Source organism: Gorilla gorilla, chromosome 19 (genome assembly GCF_029281585.2).
Source record: "Gorilla gorilla gorilla isolate KB3781 chromosome 19, NHGRI_mGorGor1-v2.1_pri, whole genome shotgun sequence".
Classification (NCBI taxonomy): domain Eukaryota; kingdom Metazoa; phylum Chordata; class Mammalia; order Primates; family Hominidae; genus Gorilla; species Gorilla gorilla.
Genome location: NC_073243.2, coordinates 95,554,726 through 95,577,165, shown reverse-complemented (window position 1 = coordinate 95,577,165; position 22,440 = coordinate 95,554,726). Strand labels below are relative to the sequence as shown.

Below are 22,440 nucleotides of genomic sequence, written 5' to 3'. Positions count from 1 at the left end.
TAAATTTGCAGTCATACAGTCATATACAAATAATATTAAAATTCATACATAGTTATAATGCTGCTGTCCCTAGAGAGCTGGCATGTCTCCTCAGTAGTGGTAATAGCACATTTTTCTACCCTACCAACTTCCTCCCATCCTCACACCCCTTTTAATTTGTAGTTATTAACATTTTATTCTAGATTTATTGTTCATACCACCACAGATTATCAGCCCTTGAGTTCATCTTCCTGTAAGGTCATCTAGTGACTTATATTCTTTAATTACTTGGATTATTTAACTTTTTTTCTCCTTAGTGAAGAAATGGAAATGACCTTTAAACTTTTCTACTTTATAACCAAGAATATTGTTTTAAAGAAAGAAACATACACATAAAAAACTGATAACGACTATTTTATAAATATGTAACTGTATTTTTCTTCCTGTCCAGAAACTGTTATTGAATAAAATTCAGGTATATTCCTCCAAAACCCACACAGTTCAGAGATTTTCAAACACCAGGTTTCCATTTGTATTAAAATGGGCAAGATAATGAAGGCACAGGCTCACTTTGTATCAATAAAGGACATCAAACACAGTCATGAGGCACTAATGACATAAGCAATCACAAAAAGCAAGTGTTCAAAGTCTTCAGTAACTCTTCTCCCTTTAACATTTGGCAAAACTCAGTCCAGATATTTTAATACCTCAGAAAGAAAAAATAAGAGTAGCTACATTAAAATGTCAGATTACTTATAATTAGTCTTTAGAAATATAAGGGATAAAATGAAAGGAAGAGAACACAGATTTCCTATATTCTTGAATTATCCTTCCTTTCTGAGGGTCTCAGATGTCTCTATGCATCTGCCAAAATGCCAGCTGTACCTGAAGATTTAAGAGATTTTTGGTAGTTGCTGGCATGGTCCCTCGACACTTAAAGTTTATATCACAAAAACAAAACTAGGTTGGTTTCAGCTCTTTAGTCCTTTGTTAAAAACCATAAATCAAATTTGGTTATTTAAAAGTAACCTTAAAAAGTTTAAAGGAAAATATATATATTCTATCTTCCCAATAAGAAACAGATTTCATATTTATACTTAAATGGCAAATAAATATATTTTAAAGCCAAGCAAGTTCCTCTCCTCTATACAGACTAAGAAAACAGAGTTATTATATCTTTATTGCTGATGATCACATCACTCATATCAAGAACTAGTTTCACAATTTTAGGAGACTTTTTTCATGACATAATATAAAAGATAAGGGTCTAACTTAAGTCTGAGCAGGCAGAATAGAGCTGTGCTCCCAACATCCCTATCACAAACATATGACGAATGAACAACAAAACAACTGAATCTGTTTACATCATAACCATTGTCTATGTGATACACAACTGCTTGCTTTCTATGGGTTAATACCACCCACTGCAAGACTAGAGATGGCAGTCAGTGGAGCATGCTTCTTTACAAATAAGCCTAAGTCTACAACTGCAGAAATAACATGGAAATGTTTCAGTCTATCCAGAGTACTTAAATATACTTTTAAATTTTTTGCTAAGAAATTAATTTTGATAGTATTTCCCAAGTCCTTCAACTAAGATACCTTGATAATTTCAGTCTTTTTTACATCAAAATCTATCAGTTGAAAAAAAAAATTTTCCAGGTATTAGGAATAAGGAAGCTGGTAACAGCATGTATTCACAATTAATTGTTAATATTTTTCAATAAGTTACAATAAACTGTTTTGCATGCTTGAAAAACTGTAAAGAAAAAGAATATTTATAGGAGGATTTTAATAGTTTGGTTTTTGTTTTTTTCTTTTTGCTTTAAAAACAACCCCTAATATTTATCTCTGACAACACAGTGGTGTGTATAAAGTTCATTTCCATGCTTATTACACAAAAATAATGATCAGAAATATCAATCTATCAGTGTCAGCTGATATATATCCAATTAATTCACTGCAGGAGGGAAAATAAAACAAATCTAAAGTAATGATTAAAGCTTACAGTTCAGTTTTTTTTTCTTTTCCTTTTTTTTTTTTTCTCGTTTGAAATTTTTTTGGTGTTTTTTGTGCTCTGTTGCAAGCTGATTCCTAGATTAATGGCCTCCCAGCAGATTTGAAAGGAAACCTGAAGACTTCTTATTTTGCTGTGCTTCTGCTTCCTGGTCTTGTGTAAGTCCCAATTCACTCTCAATTTGATCCAGCTCTGACTGGTCAAGTAGTTCAAAGTCATCACCTTCTTCAGTGTCTGTGTCCTCTTCTGGGATGGGGGCAGCCTGAGAAAGTGCTTGCTGCACACCCTCTAACTGGTCTTTGATAGCTGCAGTCACTGCAGCTGTGATAACATCCCCAGCCAGGTTGCTCATCAAGTGAAAGGTTTGGTCACTGTTCAGAGGAAGGGTGAGACCAGCTGCTGATTGCGTCTCTTTGCTTGGTCTGTGACCACTGTCCAACCGTTCCTTCTTTCTCTTGAGCTCAGTGGGCAAACCAAGGCTTAATTCATCTTCATCATTTGTTCCCATGCCATTTTCTAGAGATGGAAAATCTGAAAGATCTCTAGAGAAAACTTCTTCACTAGGTCGGTCAAGATCTGTGAAATGGATAACAGAAGTTCAGACTTAAGCACCATAACAAATTTCAAATAAAAGTGCTGTCTAAAGATATCTGACTTTAATCTGAACCCTCTGGCAACCTTGGCATTCATCTAGCCTCCTGGGTCAACTTGAATCAATTTAACCACATACTGAACTCCTCCTAATCCTGCAACGCTCTTTCTCCACAGGGACACAAATACTACACATCCCTCTCCATATTTAGCTTTCCTCTTAAGCACAAAACAGTGTATTTACTGACTTAACATTCACCTTTGTCTGATATTAGCTTGAGGTTTTGACTAAAGTTTAAGCATTTACTATAAAAATTCCCCATCCTGCTCCTAGGGTGGGAATTATCTTAAGCCAATGAGTACACATGTACATGAAATTTAAAATACTATAATAAGAAGTTTCCTTGGGTTTTGGTTAATATTATCCAGCCTCAGCATTTTCATACATAGAGATCTATTTCAGTGTCTGTAATCTGTGTTTGTTTTAAGCAATGAAAAGAAGATACTGCTCCTTCTATTCCATATGACCCAAGAGTTTATGGAAACATTTGGCTCTCTATAAATATAGCTGAAACTGACCATACCAAGATTTAGGACATTTGAAAGCAATGTCACATTAGAAGGCTGATAGATTTTATTGTTTTTACCTTTCATATAAAATCTTTTAATATAACAGTTAACTCCCTGCAACAGTGATTTGAAATCTTCAATTAATGAAAAGCCTTATATGTGGCTTGGATTATTATTGTCTCTTTTGTTGAATAAATCTGAGATGGGATGCTTAAGAACAAGGTACTTGTTATTCTTCTTCTTTAAAATATGACCTCAAATTGTAGGTACTGAAAGCTTGTATAGCTTGAATGACCTTCAGCAATGCTCCTGTTCTAATTTAAAGGTGAGGAAATTCAGATCCACAAAAATTATGTCACCTGTTCAAGGTCATAAAGTTAGGTAGTGACAAAGGCGAGACTCCACTTGGGTCTTCCACCTTCCAAACCCATCTTCTTTCAAATACTGCACAGCCTCCCTCCCTCCTTCGTTTAAAAACAGAAAATGTCTTTTTGGAACATAAGTATAAAATAGTTCATTCACCCTCCTCCTTTATAATCTGCTCATATGTTCAGTATATGGCCAAAACAAGGTAATCCAGTGAGACTAACAAAAGTTAAGTTACTGTACAAGCATTGACTCTCAATTTAAGTTTTGGACATAATTTGCATTATAAAGAATACTGTGCTTTCCTGTTTTTAATTGTACTTATTATAAACAAAGAATATACTGGATAAAGAAAATGTGGTACACATACACCATGGAATACTATGCAGCCATAAAAAGGAACGAGATCATGTCCCTTGCAAGGACATGGATGGAGCTGGAAGCCATTATCCTCAGCAAACTAACACAGGAACAGAAAACCAAACACACTGCCTGTTCTCACTTGTAAGTGGAAGCTGAATAATGAGAACACGTAGACACAATGGTGGGGAACAGCACACACTGGGGCCTGTCATAGGGTTGGGGGTGGGAAGAGGGAGAGCATCAAGAAAAATAGCTAATCGATGCTGGGCTTAATACCTAGGTGATGGGATGCAAACCACCATGGCACATGTTGACCTGTGTAACAGACCTGCACACCCTGCACATGTACCCCTGAACTTAAAAGTCAGAAACAAAAAAAATAAAAATAAAAAGCTTTTTTAACTTTGAAGACAAATGTGAGAAACTCCGGAGTCAGCTTTGGACTCAGGGAACTTGACGTCCATACTTCAGCCCCTTTTAATGAGGACTAGGCCTAAATGTGTAGGATTAGCGTCTATCTTTCTCTCCCACATTATCGCTTAGGACATTTCAAAGACATTTCAGGAGGTAATTTTTCTAATTTTTGATTATTTTGCTTTCAAAATAAAGGCAAATTTGGACATTGACTGATTTAGATTTTTTTCCCTCATACTTTTTAAAAAACAGCTTTTGATAATTCATGCACCAAAAAAACCACCCTTCTAAGGTATACAATTCAGTGTTTTTTAGTATATTCACAAAGCTGTACAAGCAGCATCACTGTCTAATTCTAGGACACTTTCATCACTCCAAAAAGAAATGCATACCAATTAACAGTCACTCACTATTCCCTCCATCAGTCCATAGCAGCCACTAACTTAATTTCCCTTTATATGGACTTGCTTATTCTAGGCATTTCATATAAATGGAATTACACAGTATGTGGCATTTTGTGTCTGGCTTCTTAGCATGTTTTCAAGGTTCATCCATGTTGTAGCAAGTATCAGTAATTCATTTTTATAGCCAAGTAATATTCTACTGTGTAGATATGGTGGTAACATGTTATTTACCCATTCAGTATTTGACAGAAGTTAAATAGTTTTGTATGCACTCATAAAAATAAATGCATCCAGAAATATTAGCATACCGTCAGAAGTATCTGTCTGTGGAGTGTATCCTTCTGAAAGGTTGAAGGTCCCATTATCAGTCCAGGATACCTCTGAGACGTCTGTGTCAGACACAGATAACTCTTTGGCAGCAACCGTGAGGCTAATCTGTGTTAATATAAATAAATACCAGCGGCACATTTTAAACTGCTGAAGGGAATATTTTGAAAAATCCATACGAACCCCCAAAATGACAGAGTAATAAAAACCAAATGGATATTTTTATTTTGAAATCATTCAGTCATCTTACAGAAATATGAGGAGTTTATTAGGAAGATCATTCAGCTTTGTATACATAAATGCATTTACAGTCAAACCACACAGGAACAAATTGAAAACTAAACAAAAAATACCTTAGGACAAAGAGCTGAAAAGTCTAATTCACTGTCATCTTTGTGACTTTTTTCTTTATCTGCTTCTGTTGAGGAAAAATTTGGAAGCTTTCAGTTTCCCAGCCAACTCAGACATAGTGCATCTATTTCATTATGTATTCTTAACCCACATTTCTCATATTCTCCAAATACAAATATATATTTCTCATATTCTCAACTACAAATATAATTAAATGTTTGCACATAACAAGCTTCACATATTTGCAAAGGAAATGATCCGCATTAGTGGTTCTCTTAATATTGTCCCTGAAACAGCAAAAGCATCCTCCCTGGGAACTTTTTAGAGATGCAGATTCTCAGGCCCTACCCTAGACCTACTGAATCAGAAACTCTGGGCTGGGGCCTAGCAATCTATCCTTTAATAAGCACTCCACGTGACTCCGATACATTCTAGTTTGAGAACCTATAAGGTCATAAGCCAAGTTAAAAAGTAAGAGATGATTATATTGGCTTTTCCTGTATTTTCTTTTTCTTTGTGATAGTCCAACCCGAAATAAAACTAAGTAAATCATAAGTAGCACAATAAAGAGTGCTGAAGCCTTTTCTTTCTCCCCTGATACTGTGGATTAAAAAGTCAATTTATTTAATTGTATATTTGAGAAAAGAAGGAAAGCCCAAATAGGAAAAGGATATATATAACTTTGAGGGAGATTAGCTTCTATAATAATATTTAGTAAAAAGCTAAAAGTATCCTCAAATGTATTAAAGGAATTTCCTAAAAATAGCTCGCTAATGTCTCATTTCATGCATAGAATCTAAAATATAAACTTTACCTACCAGATCTCTCACGTTTCTTCTGATTAATATATTCTCCAATTCCAAAATCCAGTTTCAGCAGAACTGACTTAATTTTGCTGTAAATTTTTTGTCCAATATCATTACATTTAAACAATGGACACAAAAATGCACACAGTACTGAAAGAAGAAAGAGAGTAGAGGTAAAATGCCTTTCCTTTCAAAAGGCTACGTACATTTCAGTATTTCACAAAATACTACATTTCTTTACTGAAAAACTTAAGTTTTTTTAAGGGAAATGCCGTTGTGAAATAAGTTTATAATTTCTATTCTTTTTCTGTAAGGTAAACATTTTCTGCCACCACCCACAAACACACACATGCATACCCACACTTACACAATGCTCACAGTCATTGTTTCCAGGTGCAGTTAGATCAACTCCCTCCTTTCAATCCTTTTACTCTCAAAATTTATAGAAAAATTACATGCCTTCGAGACAACAGTCCTGGTTTAACTGTGTTTATTCAATGCCATTTCACCATGGGAAAGTTATTAGCCTCTCATCAATAATATTAGGATAGTAACATTATTTCTTGGGGTTGTTGTGAAGCATAAATGAAATCAATGCAAACCATCTGAATAATGCCTTGCCCAAATTATTCTTTCATTCCCCAGTCCTCTTCTCCTTTACCTCCTAAACAATGTCATCATGAGGCTGATGTTATATATGACTTCTTTTGGGGAGAATGGATTTGAGCTCTGACCATTTGCCATTTGCATTATGCATTAAGAATACAAAAAGAAGCAAAGATTGCCACACTCTAAGTATTGTATTCCTAATATTTATTTATTTGTTCGTTTTAGGAAGTGTCCCCTATTATATTTTAAAATAAGAGCTACAAACTCAAATGTCTCTAGAGGCCAAGAAATTGTATGTAAATTTTAAAGTCCATTGTAAGAAAAATTGGAAAATATGGGGGTATGTTAAGTGGAGAGTGCCTGCCCCATCGAAAGGTAGCAGTGCCAGATCATAGTTTTCAGGTGAAGAAAATCCATACTTTTTAATAACATTTTTGGCTGGTCATTGATGTATAATAAAATACATGTATTTAAAGTGTACAATTTGATAAATTTTGACATATGCATACAACTAAGAAGCCATCACCATAATCAAGATAGTGAACATGTCTACCAGTAGACATGAAGTTTTCTCATGGTTTTATTCAACCTTCCCTCCAGTCTCCTGCCTCTTCTCCCTGCCCCCACCCACCTCATCCCCAGGCAACCACTGACCTGCTTTGTCACTAAAGATTGTTTGAATTTTCTGGAATAATATATAAATGGAATCACACTGTTTCATCTGGTTTTGTCTACTCAGTCTAATTATTTTGAGATTTATCTTTAGTGTTGTATGTATCCATTTTTAGTGCTAAGTAGTAATCCATTATATGGATATACCACAGTTTGCTTATCCATTCATCCAATTGATGGATGTATGGATTATATTCTGCTTTTGGCTACTACAAATAAATCTGTTATGAACATTTATGTCTTTGTACTTTCATTTCTTTTGGGTAAGTACCTAGTTGTGGGATAGCTTTGTCATGTAGTAGTTTTTAAGAAACTGCCAAACTGTTATCCAAAGTGATTTTAACATTCTACCTACCCCGCAACAGTATGTGAGAATTCCACTTGCTCTGCATCCCTCCTAATACTTGATGTGGTCAGTATTTTTAATTTTAGCCATTCTGGTAGGGATGCAATGGTATTTCATTGTGGTTTTAATTATTTTTTTGAGCCAAAGAACATGCACGAAGGCAAAGGTGTTGGTGTGTTTTTGGGAGGTGGGGCATACAGCTTTATGTATACTTTTACTGACAAAATTTAACATAAAATTATTCACTTACAATTCTGCCTTTTGCAGCTATTCTTCCAATTTTAAAATAGAGACATGTCTCTAGGAAAATGGAGAAACTTTGTACAGCAGGAGATTAAAGAATAATCAACTTGTATTATAGTTAAGAACTCATCCCCCCTCTTCAAACTACAGGTCTGTTGACCGTAAGGTGATACCATATGCATCACAACACTTAGCCATATGTTCTATTATACTTACACAGTAGATAGCTGAGTATAACCCCAGGAATGTAACTTCCCAAGATCGTAAAAAATGTGCAAACACTACAGACCAGGAGACAAAACTGGAAATAATAGAAATAACATGGGATAGTTAAGCATAACACCAAGATATTTCAGAGCACAGGATACACACACAATTGTAAATCTATAAGTGACCGGTATAAGTGACCTATCTGGTTATTACAGATTTTTTCCAAAGAGCATTATTTTGCACTAAGGGCTGACTAATGACTGCTGCATTCAACCAGTCTTAGTCCATTTCAACACTTGGTAATAATTATTTTGAGGACACAGGAGCTAATTTCTGGCACAGAGAGTGACAACTCCCATTACTCATGCCTGTGGCTATATTACTGCCAGGTGCAAGAGAACAGAAAACTATTATGTTCCCAGAAACTTCTTTTACTTCGCTCATTTAAGGAAATTAATGCGGCCTGATAACTACATCTGAAAGTTCAAACTACCACTATAAGCCCACTGAAATTCATAAAAACACAGCAAAATAAGTTACAGAAATTAGAGGTATCTACACAAATCTAACGTAATTTACACAAATCTAATGTAATTTATAGCTGCTAAGCTGACAGGATAAATTTATGGCCATCACTATCCTCTTTCCTAACCATATATACTGCTCAAATTGACCCCACTTCTAAGTCACGTAGAAAAAAACTGCCATTGAAATGAAACTCCTACAGTGACATGTTTATTTTCCTTCTGTCATTTATGGTTAAAAAATCTTGATTGTTTTAAGAAATTTAAAAACATCAGAAAATATCCTTAATTCCCTTTAGAAACATCAAGGCAGAAAAATGTTCCCATAAAGTCTTCACCTGATTTTTCACACTCCAGTCTTAAACTGTCTTACATTTTTGCATCATCTTTAAACAGTGATAGTAAATTAAACTGAGAAGCAAGCAAAGGAAATTCATTAAGGGAGTTTCTAAAAGATACAGGAGGAAGGAATACATACCTCTGACCAATAACTGATGATGATAAAGAGCAAAGGGGTCTAAATCTAAGTTTAATTTTGATTTTTCATTCTTCGGTACAGAGTTAATAAATTAACTAGTCAAAAGTAGATTAGATGACTTGTGGAACAAAATTAAGAGCTGTTTCTAAAACAGCAAGGGCCCTTGAAAGAATCTGGAATTCTATAAATGAAATGGAAAGGCCATAAAAATCAAAGGAACAAATAAGCCAAGAAAAGCATTACTATATCCAGAATTTAGTTTTACAAAGGGATTTCATATTATGCCCTACATTTGTAGCATCGTCATTTTAAGCTAATTGACTTGGGGCACATTAATGCAACCCAATGCAGAAGTTTGAAGTTTAGAATCTTCCAAAAATACATTTAATCACTTCAGTAAAAGCAACGTCAACAGCACATCATGCCCCAAATATAGGTATCTATGCTAAAAAAAAAAATGCCTTCAATGAATAAAAAAATGCATCCAAATGCAATACTGCCACTTTAATACACTCAAAATGTCTCCAAGCATAGTTCTATTATTTAATACTATTGAAGTTACGATATTGCCTATACAAGGTACAAAGACAGAGATTTTCAATGCTGACATTCCTAGATCTTCATTCTATCCACGGGTGGATATTCAAGGAGCTTGAAAGCAACACTGGAATAGACAAGGTCTATTGATGGTTCTGCACCTCACCCAAGCTATCAAGACAGTTGATCAGAATTAAAGCTGCCTTGACGCATAAAATAATACAAGTATGTGCACCACTCCATGTAATCCCTTCCCAACCATGTAAGACACTTCCCCCTCATGGGTTTTATCTTAATTGGAAAAATACTCATTTTGTTTATATAATCACTATGAATGTTTTTGCCAAAAGTTTTCTTTCTGAAATAAGTAAATCATACAAGAATCTCCACTTTTTAGCTTGAAAATAAGATTCAGTTATCTCCAAAAGCAGTCAAAGAACTATGTATTCATTTCATCTCCCTTTGACTTCAGCACCAGGCTAAATACGATAACTGAAATTCTTAAGACTGTTTTCTCCCTAGTCTTGCTGATAAGACCAATCACCATTCATTTTAGCTAATGCGCTAGATAAATATATATAAAATGTAAAACCAATCCAATTTCACAATGTGAGGCTGAGGATGATCTAGTGTTCGCACACTCACACATCTGAACCTTGCTGATACCAGCTTTTATGGCATATGTTCTTAGTATATTATATTTAAAATTGGAGAAATCTGACAAGCTGATAAAATAGGTTAGTTCATTTGTTTCCAAGTAACTGAACATTTTAAAACATACTCCTTTACTGGAAAACTTGCCTTGCCAGGGCTCTGCTGTTTAAAAAGAGACATTTCTTGAAGAAATATGCTGAAATTCATCCATGATTCTGCAATACAGTGGCTGAGCCTGGGTCTTTCATCTGGTTTGGAATTGATAACTTCCCAGCTAAAGAGACAAAAAGAAAAAAATATTACTGAACTTTGGATGATTCATTCAACATTTATGGCTTTGGCAAATATTTATTGAGCATCTACTGTTGGCCACACCCTCTGGAAAAGCCCTGTGAATTCAGAAGGGAACTATCCAGACACCTGCTTCAGGAAACTCACATGCCAAAAGAAACAATCAGCTGTCTAATTAATTGCCTGTTTACAATCTGGGAAACACTCAGGGAGAACAGGGTGAGGCTTAGGGACATCTTTAATGAAGAGTCATTTTAAAACTCAGATATGGGATGGATTAGCAGGTTAATCATAGGGTTCCAGGTAGAATAACATGCAACATATGCAGAGGCCCTGGAGTGGGAAGGAGCTTAAATGTGCTATCTTATTGAGTCTCAATGTGACTCCAGCAAAGTCAACCAGAAGAAAAACGTGAAGCTGGAGAGGTAGGAGGAGACTAGGCCATGGAAGACTTGTTAGAAACGTCTTAAACCTTAAGGATTGGGAAACCACAGTACTTTTAGAGAAACCTTGGAATTAAGCATACAATATTAAGAATAAACACCAACAATGTATTTTCAATATATACCATGGTTGGAAAACTCTATAGAAAATTGTTTAAAAGATCTTACAATATCCTCTATTTTTCCAGAGTACATTTTCCTAATCATCATCTAGAATGTGTTGAGTGTGATGCATGGGCCGGCAACGAGCTTTCTCCCTGCCCTCATTTTCCACAGGAACCTCAGTGAGCTAAAAACTAGAAACAATCACTCCAGGAAGAAGACACATGTAAATACATGTCATTAGCTAACATTACAATGACATAAAGCTTAATTCCTGCTCTTGCAATCCTAACTCATAGAAACATACCAGTTCAAACAAGCCCTGTTAAGAATCCTCAAATTCATTCATTTAAGAGATTATTGAGAGATATTTGCCTACCATGTTGAAGGCACTGCCACAGAGCTATGGATATGGCAATAACAAAAGCAGCAAAGTTTCTAGAAGAAGACAAGAATTGTTAGTGAACTATCATCTGAGCTATGGTAGGGTACCAGGGTGAGGCTGTTCTCTGGATTCAATTCCAGTAGCCCTAAGACAAATCAAAACTACCTTTGCCCTTAGGTGCTCAACTATACAGAAGTTTATGTACATACAGATTCTGTGACTTTTAATATATTTGGAATAGTAAGGCAATTTGTAAATTACAATTCCTTTTTATAAAAATAATTTTAATCCAAGTTTAAATGAGTGCAATGGCATAATTTAAAACGGGGGAAGTATACCATTTTCCTTCCTCTTTGTTCTTTCAGCCTCAACTAATGCTCTGGAGAGTCACCGAGCTACCAGTTGTCCAGGCTGATGTTATTCCGGCAGGTAGATTTCCTGTCTGTCAGAAGAAATGAACTTTTGGGGATGGTTTATGCATCCATTAACTCTACCCACTCTTGAATCACTGAGCAAATCTGTTTTCAGTGGGACCATATCTGGCACCAGGTTTGCATACCCCATGATTCCACATCTATTAAAATACTAAGTGCATAGCTAAGAAGCAGATATCTGTGGCAAAATCTTGCCACAGATATCTGCTTAGTGGGAAAAGATTTTGCACCAGAGAGCAAAAGCTATATGGCAAAGGAAATATAAGGTTATTAAAATGCAGTCTGTTTTCTCAGAATAATATAGATTTGCTGCAAATTGGCACAGACAGGCTAGGCTACTGTTCAGTTTAATGGGACCATGAAGATGACAGAAAACATTTTAATTTCTCCTCTCTATGCATATTGAATAATTATTTAAGGATTCATCTGAACTGTTTGCCAAATATAATTCTAACAAAAATCAATGAAAAGCTATAATGGAAGGATTTGTTATTTTCTTTTAAAGATTAAGATGGAATAAATGAACAGTTCATAACTCCTGGCCTCAAACAATCCTCCCACCTTGGCCTTCCAAAGTGCTGGGATTACAGGCATGAACCACTGCGCGAGGACAAAAAAATATTTTTTTGAATGAATAGTACTTTGTACAGATGCTGGAACTTTGTTCTAATATCATCTTTAGGATTCATGTCTTGGAAATGACACCATATCAATATTTTTTTACATATTTTTTATTACTGCTTAAGTAAATGTCCCCAAATTGTAAAAGAGCCTAGTATAATACTAAATTGTCACTATAGAGATAATGTTAGAACAGAGACTTCATATAACTTAAGGTGTTTTATAGAGATTACTATGAAATAACTAAACACTCTCTTTTGCATTTAAGGGTCTTATCTATTTTCCACAGGGGACTTCAAGTGGACACCATCTATCCACTAATTTATTCATTTATTCAATAAAAAGTTATTAAGTTCCCCCTTTGTGTCTTGCATCACACTAAATGTGAAAAATACTGTTATTTCAAAAACTTGAATGCTGGTAGCACTATTCCTCTGTGTCTATAGATAAACACTATTTGCTGGAAAGAAAGAAAAAAATACGCAATCTTTGACCATCTTCCATAGTCATAGGAAAACACTCTTAATTATATTACATTTTTCCCCTTTTAAAAAGCTTCATATAATAGTTTTTTGGGACAATAAATTTCATCATTACTTACATTTTTATTAACACAATAAATTATAATTGATATTTGAATTGTTATAATCGCAAACAGAAATGAGAAATTCATTGTGTACAACTTGAAAATAATATCTAACCAAACGGGTTTGTAAAGAGTAATAAGTGTTTGAGATTAAAAATAAATGTTCAGATTGGGTTGAATAAAATTTAATCAAAATATATATGATTTAAAAAGAAAATGTAAGTTCCAGGGTGAAAAAAAAGATGTCACTGCACATCTTTTCTTCTGGACCAAAAACAGGTGCTCCCTGGGAATTTAACAATAGTTTTAAATTGCCCAGTGATTAATTCTGAGTACCATAGGAACTCACATTTCTATAGTCTTCCAGTGAGTTTACCATTAATTTATGTCACCACAGTTCAATTTAGGTTATACAGAATTAGATAATTTGACATGAGACGGGACATTTGATGTCAACTTTTCAAATTACCTTATTTTATAGGTGAGGAACATGAAATCCAACTTTTTGCAGCTAGTGTGAGGCAGAGCCAAGACCCAAGGCCAGGACTCTGGGTTTCCAATACAGTTCTAATCCTTTAAAATGTGTGCCCTCTTCAAAGGGTGAATACATTCAATGATATTCTTTGAAGAGACCACATGGCAATTCAGAATGAGAAGGAACATTTCATGTTCCTCACTCCTTCCTAGAACCAGAAGAGATGAGGTGTGATAGACCAATACCAACGTGCCATCATGCAGGACCAACCCTTTCCAGGAAAACAGAGCACTTCATGTGCAGAATCCAAATACTCAGCAGAAACCAAGATCTACGCTTAGTGGTTGGTTGATGTTTAACACAGGTGTCATCTGCACACACACACATACACACGCTGAGTTGCTACGTAATGAAACTCTAGGTTTTCCCAGAGAGCCTTATTTGGAAAACACATAACTAGAAAAAAGATCTCCTGTGAATGCTGGGCAAGGCTTGGGGAACAGATCTTTTCCATGGTGTGTAGCTGTCTTCCCACCATCCTTGGCACCGATCACCATGCAACATAAGGCCCAACTAACATAAAAGGAAATGAAAATACCTAAGGCTTCAAAACATTTTGAGTTTGTACTAAGTTCCTAAACAAACAATACAAGTCTTCTGTGACTGACGCTCAACTAAGGGAGAAAATTCATTACCAGTAGCTTTATTAATATTTCCTCCTTAGTTTCAGAGAGACCATGCACTTTCCAAGTTCAAAGGGAAATAGGTTCTTTGGTTCATCTTTCTATCCATCTCCCCTCCCTCTCGCCAGCCTTCCAGTTTTCTCTCACACTCTTGCCTTCACTAAGGAGTGAACTCACCACACACTCCAGCCACAAGATAAAGACCATTTAAGAGTCACCCCCCGGTGACCATCATCCCCAACTTTCCATCCTCGTAGCCAGTCCAGTTCAAGTAGTTCCCAGGGAGAAGTCACTACAAGCCCCAGCCTCTACATGGCCATGCCATCTATCAAATGGGCTTTGCTCAAGGATCTGTAACTGTAAATGATTCCCAAAAAAGCCCCAGCAGATGCCATCTGGTTAAGTTTTCCTTCTTATGGAAAAACTAGTCAGGTGTTTTGATGAAGGCCATTCTCCAATCAAGCAATTCTTTATCAAAGAACCCTAAGCCAGGGCAAAGTCCTTTTTCAGCAGCTGAAGAATTTCTGGTTTTACCTACCAGTGAAACTCTAAGGGAACAAAACATGGAAAGATGGCTCCTTAGATAAGCAAACTCACTTTGTCCACAGAAAGGAGCTTTGGCTTCTCAGTAGAATTTCAAGCCAACATCCCTTCTTTCTTCCTCCCTGTCCCTATTAGAATACAATTTACCATATACATTGGGAGGTCTGGCCAAATAAGCCCTTCGTGCAGTTCCTGAAGCTGTAGTTGTGAGACACCCAGGGCACTGTTTAAGCAGCAGCTGTGTGGGCCTTACTGAAGAGATGGAGATGGAGCAGGCCTGGGTGAGGCTCAGAAATCTGCATTTTAACAGGTGTCCCAGATGATGCTGAGGCAGGTGTTTCTTACCTTAAGAGTCACTGTGAGAAATACCCTTGATAAAGTAACACTGAACTCCTGCCCTACAAATAAAGAGGAGGGAGACTTCTGCTTCTGGGCAAGATGGTGTGAGAGGGAGCTGATATATCCAACCCACCTGAAACAAAGAAAATCTATGCAACAACGATTTTCAAAACTCTGGGCATTAGGCAAGGAAGGACAGTGACTCCTAAGGGATGAGAAACCAATAAGGGAGTTATGTGATCACCCAGCTCGCTGCCTTGAGTGTTTCCTGGCCTGGGAGCAGAGGCAGCAACCCAGGTACCACCTGGCAACTCCCTGAGTTGAGGAGACATTGCTGAGGGTCCAAAAAGGAGATCCAAGGGGCCAGCGTTTGCAGGACCCAGTGCCAGAGAGTAGAGCACAGTACAGAGGGAGATAAAGGGAGAGGTCTGATGTGGGGGATTCCTGGAGTCTTCAGCTGAGGCTTTGCTGGCACAGGCGTGTGAGGAGCCCGGAGGCCAGGAAAGAGCCATCAGAAAGGACTAGAAGGAACAGTGTCTTTGGCCAAGAATGACACCTGGTCCCACCAACTAGACTGAAAAACCTCAAAATTCACAGACATGGGTAGAATACTCAGAAGGGTCTTGCCTCAGTAGCAGAGAATAATCAGTCCTAAACTAAATGCGGCTCTGGTCCTAATAAGTCTTAAAAGCAGACCTTAGGCCGGGCGTGGTGGCTCACGCCTATAATCCCAGCACTTTGGGAGGCCGAGGTGAGCAGATCACGAGATCAGGAGATCGAGACCATCTTGGCCAACACGGTGAAACCCCATCGCTACTAAAAGTACAAAAATTAGCCAGGCATGGTGGCATGCGCCTCTAGTCCCAGCTACTCAGGAGGCTGAGGCAGGAGAATCACCTGAACCCAGGAGGCAGGGGCTGCAATGAGCCGAGATAGCGCCACTGCACTCCAGCCTGGGCAACAGAGCGAGATTCTGTCTCAAAAAAAAAAAAAAAAAAAAGCAGACCTTAAAAGGATCAAACTGATTTTAAGTGATTCAACCGCCATCTGTAGGATACAAAGTGGTGAGTTTTGTTATGAACCAAATAACTCAGTCAAACTGGGATGTGAAGCAGTTCACTTATTTTACTTTCATGTGTATCTTTTAAATTTTCATGTACCTTTGTTCCCTTAAAAAATATAGTTATCAAAACAATGTTTAAATATTATAAGATTTGTCTTTGTGTAGTTTAATGCCTGCATAATGGAATTTCTAATGCACTTTGCTGGCAGTTTCAGAATGCAGCACACAGTATTCTCCATTAGGGGGTTCTGTAAGACTAAGAAATAGGACACTCTTGTGCTCTTTAAAAATAGATTGTAATTCTGTAAGACAGAACATGTGCTAGCAGCCTGTTTTCATCCCTTTCACCAATAGTATCTTTGAGCACTAGAAAAAATAATGCTGCAACAAAATGAGTCTTGGCATAGAAGAAATACTATCTCATTATAATTTAACTTCTGTTCGTTTTAATAAATATGCAGTGAATGTACATTAACTGTCACCATTCCTGGCTCTGGGACTGAGAGTTGACTAAGGCACAGCCTGTAACCAATAAGTTAAAGTGTACATGTGACCCAAGAATGATGCAAAGCATACACACACTGGTGATACATGAAACTCACCTTTAAAAAATGGCATTTAATTGTATCTAGGGCTATTGGAGATACACGAATTTGAAAACTAAGTTGGGGATTGGATATATGAGGAGAGCTTGTTAAATGTAAGATCTTTTCACTATTATACATTTTACAGGACAATGTTTTAGCATATACTAATGAACTTAAAAGTGTTTTTTACAACTCAGTTATTTTTGAAAGCAAAAAATTATATTTTTTAATATATCAAAGCTAAAATCTTTTCACATATTTCTTGAGCTTTAGATTTGAGGAGATAATTACCAACCAGAGATAGGAAACCTGGAGTAGATGGAAAAATTGAGGGAGGGAAAAAGTATATGGGAGGCAGGGAGAGAATATGAATGAATCCTGATAGTCAGGTTTGAGTTCTTGGGTCCTGTTGGGCCTAAAAGGCAAGGTGCAAAGCAAATCCACCCATGGACATCCCCCATAATTGGAGCCAGTTCCCTTGTGCCTTAAGCTGGTTTCTGACATTTGTAAAACAAAATAAAGTGTCACATGTTTCAGTGGGAGCAATGGAAAATTGTTTAAAATATCTTAAATTATGAATAAATGTAACTATTAAAAAAGAGTTATAAGATTACACAGATTACTATGACAGTTTTATTTAGGTGGCAATTTGTAGTAGAAAGGAAAGATGCAATTAGGTTATATAATAAATCAAGCAAAGGCAGTTTGTTAACAATTCAAATAAAGGGGGTTACAGGCACCATAAAAAAGAATAGCTAACACTCACCAGGGGTCAGGTAGTGAACAGCATCTTATAAACTTACTACTTACTTCAATTCTTACAACCAACCTGTGAGTGAACTACTGTTTATTATTCCTGTTCAACAGATTGAGAAAGTTGAGGCCCAGATACATTAGCTATCTTGTTCAAGGTCACAGAATGAATCCACAATGGAATAGGGAAGTAATGCATAGAACTGGGAATGCTCCTAATGTGGGGCGAGATACAGAAAAAACACTCTCTGGATTGGAACATGGGGACCATTGCAAAGATGAGTAGGGAAGCACATTAGGGCAGTGCCACAGGCAGGATGATGGATCCCTAAATGCCAAGCTACACAAATAGAAATCAAAATAGTTAAAAAGCAGCTTTGGTTCCCAGGTGAAACTCCTTGGTCCTAAGGCGTCCAGATTCTTATTTTCTCTCTGAACCCCTCCAGCTGTTCCTAAATTAGTACCCACGAAGTGATTCCATAATCATGAACCCAACTTCACAAACTTCAATTACAACACGTGCCCATAATAACCATGACCACGGCAACTATCTGCTAAGCTCTCCCTGTGTGCCAGGCACTATGTTAAGCACTCTGCCTGCATTGTCCCAATGTCCTCCACATGATCCGCCTATGACCCCATCCCATTACAATACCCTGCAAGGCAGGGTTATCTCCATTTTACCCAAGAGAAAACTGAGGCTGAAAAGGGCTCGAAACACAGCAGATCTCCTGGTTACTGACCACGACCGTCGCATCTGGTAACGTTCTTTCAGGGCAACTATGAATTGCAATTAATTTATGACATTTGTAACACTGACTCCCTATTAGACTTTAAATCCCATGAAGGAATTCTTGGACAGTGCTCTGTCTTCAGTAGCTAACAGAGCTTGACATCTATGAGGCACATAAAAATACTGAATGAATATAAACAGTAAACATCCAAAGAAGAAAATATCAAAAACAATTAATAGTGGTTATTTAGGGCACCATGTTTTTAATTCACGTATCTGAATGTTTCTATACATTACATGTTGGTAATAATTAGCATGCATTCCCTTATATGTATAAAAATATACAAAATAATAGACAAAAAGTCCTATTAAAAATCTAGAAAACAACTGTCATCTATATGGAAGAGTTTTGTTTTGTTCTTTCTTGCAAACGGGCAGTTAAAATGCCTTCAAAATTAGCTAATTAGGAAATACGGGCCAGGCACAGTGGCTCACACCTGTAACCCCAGCACTTTGGGAGACAAAGGCGGGAGGATCCCTTGATCCCCAGAGTTCATGACCAGCCTAGGCAACATGGCAAGACCCTGTCTCTACGAAAGAAAGGAAAGAAAGGAAGAAAGAAAGAAAGATGCTTCATATATTCCAAGACTTTCTGGAACTGAAAATCGGTATTTCATATGAGATTTCTGCTGGCAAAACTTGAGCCTAAATGTGTGACTTGGGGATCCCTGGATCCATGAGTATCTCCTGCGGGCACTGCTCCCACATGGCCCACCAGCATTTGTGATACCAGTAGAGAACAGGACTGGGCCCTGACGAATATCCAACCTTCACATGAAATATCAGAGAAAAATGACTCCCTTTTTGGTTTTGCTTTTCAAGTTTTTGTAGGGCAACTGCACCCCGCTGGAGAACATTTTCAGACAGTGTTGTCCTCTCTCTCTCTCTCTCACACACACACACACACACACCATTCTTGTTAGGTTTTAACTTTTTCACATCCTTATGAATTTATAGTGCAATAATCATTTCCAAAGATGTTTTGATTTCTGTTATAATACCTCCAGAAAGTATACATTATTTCACACTACTCATTATTTTATTTTCAATTTATAAGAAATGGAAGTTGAAGCCAAACAATATTTTTCAGAAAGTTTGCTAAGTCACCATTCCATATTGACAAACTTAAAAAAAAAAAAAAAGGATTTGTTATAACTTGTCACCTGGCAACCATGACAAACAGCTGCTGCAACCATCACACCTATAAATATGCTTTGGCTTGGAGACCTTTCATTCTCAGCTAGTGACTAAGGGTCTCATGCTCTCTACTGGTAGTGGACATCTATTGATGCTAATGCCCGTCGAATTTTTCTTAGAAAGGTCAGTCAGTATCTGGTTACAGATTTTAACATTTCTTAGTGTAATGTGTTAGAATGTTTTTTAATCCTGTGGATACTTATTATGTTCCTCTGTGTGTAGGTGCTTGCATATGACTGTATGTAGGCAGAGAAACAAAATAAAAACAGATATATTTCTCTGCATGAGCACTCACTGAATTAGAACCATGACAACGCAAATAAGATTTGTCAACTAGAGGATTAAAAAAAGCAAACACAAGATTAAGAAATTACATAGCACTCAACTTGAAGCGTTCACTTTCTCAGGCCAATTAGCCACGTGAGCGACTCCTCCCAAGGCCAGGGACCAGAAGGCGCCAGTGAGTGCTGGCTTTTTCTGCCTGGAGAAGCTTTCTGCCCGGAGAGCCCCATCTTCCTCAGAGCAACTTAGTGTTCTATCTGGGGCTCTCCCTTTTTTTATATCAAGTTTAAAACGACTCAGAGATCAGCTACTTACTTTTGCGATTGACCCTTTCCACCTCCTATCTCAAACTGAGCACTGCTACTTCTCCAGGTGATCATCAATTATCCAATCCACCTAGATCATTTGGGAGGCTGACACTCAACTACCCATCATAGTATTTATTACCGTTTCAAATTTCTATGAACAAGATGCCAAGTATAAGTCATTTTTCAGCGTTTTTAATTTTAATATTTTAATAACTAGACTTTCATAAGCCCAGGGCATGAGTAATGCAAATTCCATTACTAGCATAGGACAAGCACCTACTTGAGACCTGCAGGAGATTCAACACCCTTTCATTTGTGAATGCCAAGATTTGCTTCAATCACTGTCCCTGAGGGCAGAAAATATTTCTACTTTATCCCTGAAGGACAGATAATATCAGATAGTCAAGAAACACTCCTCAAGGAAAACAAAACTGTTATTGTGAAGCAGGCTGGCTCATTTAGATATAAGTCTTTTCTTGCATTCCACTGAAGATCCACAATTTCTGATGAATTTCGACCCAGGTTTTACTGTAGTTGGAGTCAAAAGTAAATGTCCCTTCCCTGCATTGCAACATTTGGCCTACTTATATGAAACCTGTGAGGATACTAAAAAATATGTTTCCTACAGCACAAAAAAAAAAGTCATTAACAATATTGTTCCTAATTTTGCTTTTTAGAGATGGTACCCACCACACTGGTCCTGAGCACCAGGTATATACAACTCAAACACTGAATTCTCAAGTTTCTCCAAAGTGCTTTTATTATGAAGGCCAATTCAAATTATTTTTGTTTGGATAATCAGCCTTTGTAATAAAAAGCAATAACCTGGAAGATGGCAAACTTGGAGTGACTATCGCACATTAAGATATTCAGTCAAGATGCTGGGCTGTTTAATTAGGTCATATTCCCAACTTAGTCCTTTAAAGAGTGTATCTCTCATTTATGTTCACATAAATAATCAGTCTCCCTCAATAGCAGATTTTGAGAATAAGCTATTATGTAAATAGTACATGTATTAATGGTAAATTAATAAATATAATATTCAACAACAGTATGCAGGGAAGATGGGTATGGGTATGAACTTGGGATTATAGATGACACAAAAAAAATGGTAGAAAGTTAATGACATGGTTTGAATCTGTGTCCCCACCAAATCTCATGTCAAATTGTAGTCCCAAGTGTTGGAGGTGGGGCCTGATGGGAGGTGGTTGAATCAGAGGGCAGACTCTCATGAATGGTTTAGCACCTTCCCCTTGGTGCTGTGCTCATGATGGTGAGTGAGTTCTCAAGAGATATGGTTGTTTAAAGAGTGTGTGGCACCGCCCCCCTGCTCTCTCTTACTCCTGCTCTGGCCATGTAAGACGTGCCTTGCTTCCTCTTTGCCTTCTGCCATGATTGGCAGCTTCCTTAGGCCTCCCCAGAAGCAGAAGCCACTTTGCTTCCTGTAGAGCCTGCAGAACCATGAGCCAATTAAAACTCTTTTCCTTATAGATTACCCAGTCTCTGGTATTTCTTTATAGCAGTGCAAGAACAGACTAATACAGAAAATTGGTACTGAAGAGTGGGGGCATTCCTGTAAAGATAAATAAAAATGTGGAAGCAGCTTTGAGACTGGGTAATAGGCAGAAGTTGGAAGAGTTTGGAGAGCTCAAAAGAAGACAGATAGATGAAGGAAAATTTGGAACATCCTAGAGACTTGAATGGTTGTGACCAAAATGCTGGTAATGATATGGAAAATGAAGACTAGGCTGATGAGGTCTCAGAAGGAAATGAGGATCTTATTGGGAACTGGAGCAAAGGTCACTTTTACTATGTCTTAAGCAAGGCAACTGGCTGCATTGTGCCCCTGCCCTGTGAAACTCTGAACTTAAAGAGTGATGATTTAGGTATCTGGTGGAAGAAATTTCTAAGCAGCAAGGTGTTCAAGATGTAGCCTGGCTGCTTCTAAAAACCTATGCTTATATGTGTGAGCAAAGAAATGATGTGAAACTGGAACTTACATTTAAAAGGAAAACAGACCATAAAATTTTGAAAAATTTGCAGCCTGGCCATATGGTAGAAAAGAAAAGCCCATTTTTAGGGGAGGAATTCAAG

The 22,440-nt window shown here is 37.1% G+C and overlaps 1 protein-coding gene across 2 annotated transcripts in view; it reads right to left on the bottom strand.

Annotated features, from left to right (window-relative positions):
* Window positions 1–375: 375 nt before the first annotated feature.
* Window positions 376–22,440, bottom strand: part of RETREG1 (reticulophagy regulator 1) — a 144,356-nt gene continuing 122,291 nt past the window's right edge. For both annotated transcript variants that reach the window (XM_004059019.5, XM_004059020.5), the window contains 6 exons: window positions 10,609–10,735; window positions 8,275–8,359; window positions 6,201–6,338; window positions 5,385–5,449; window positions 5,013–5,139; window positions 376–2,572 (listed from right to left, as the gene is read on the bottom strand). In XM_004059019.5, the coding sequence (XP_004059067.3) occupies window positions 2,079–2,572; window positions 5,013–5,139; window positions 5,385–5,449; window positions 6,201–6,338; window positions 8,275–8,359; window positions 10,609–10,735 (1,036 nt within the window). In that variant the 3' untranslated portion in view covers window positions 376–2,078. The remainder of the gene's footprint in view (window positions 2,573–5,012; window positions 5,140–5,384; window positions 5,450–6,200; window positions 6,339–8,274; window positions 8,360–10,608; window positions 10,736–22,440) is intronic.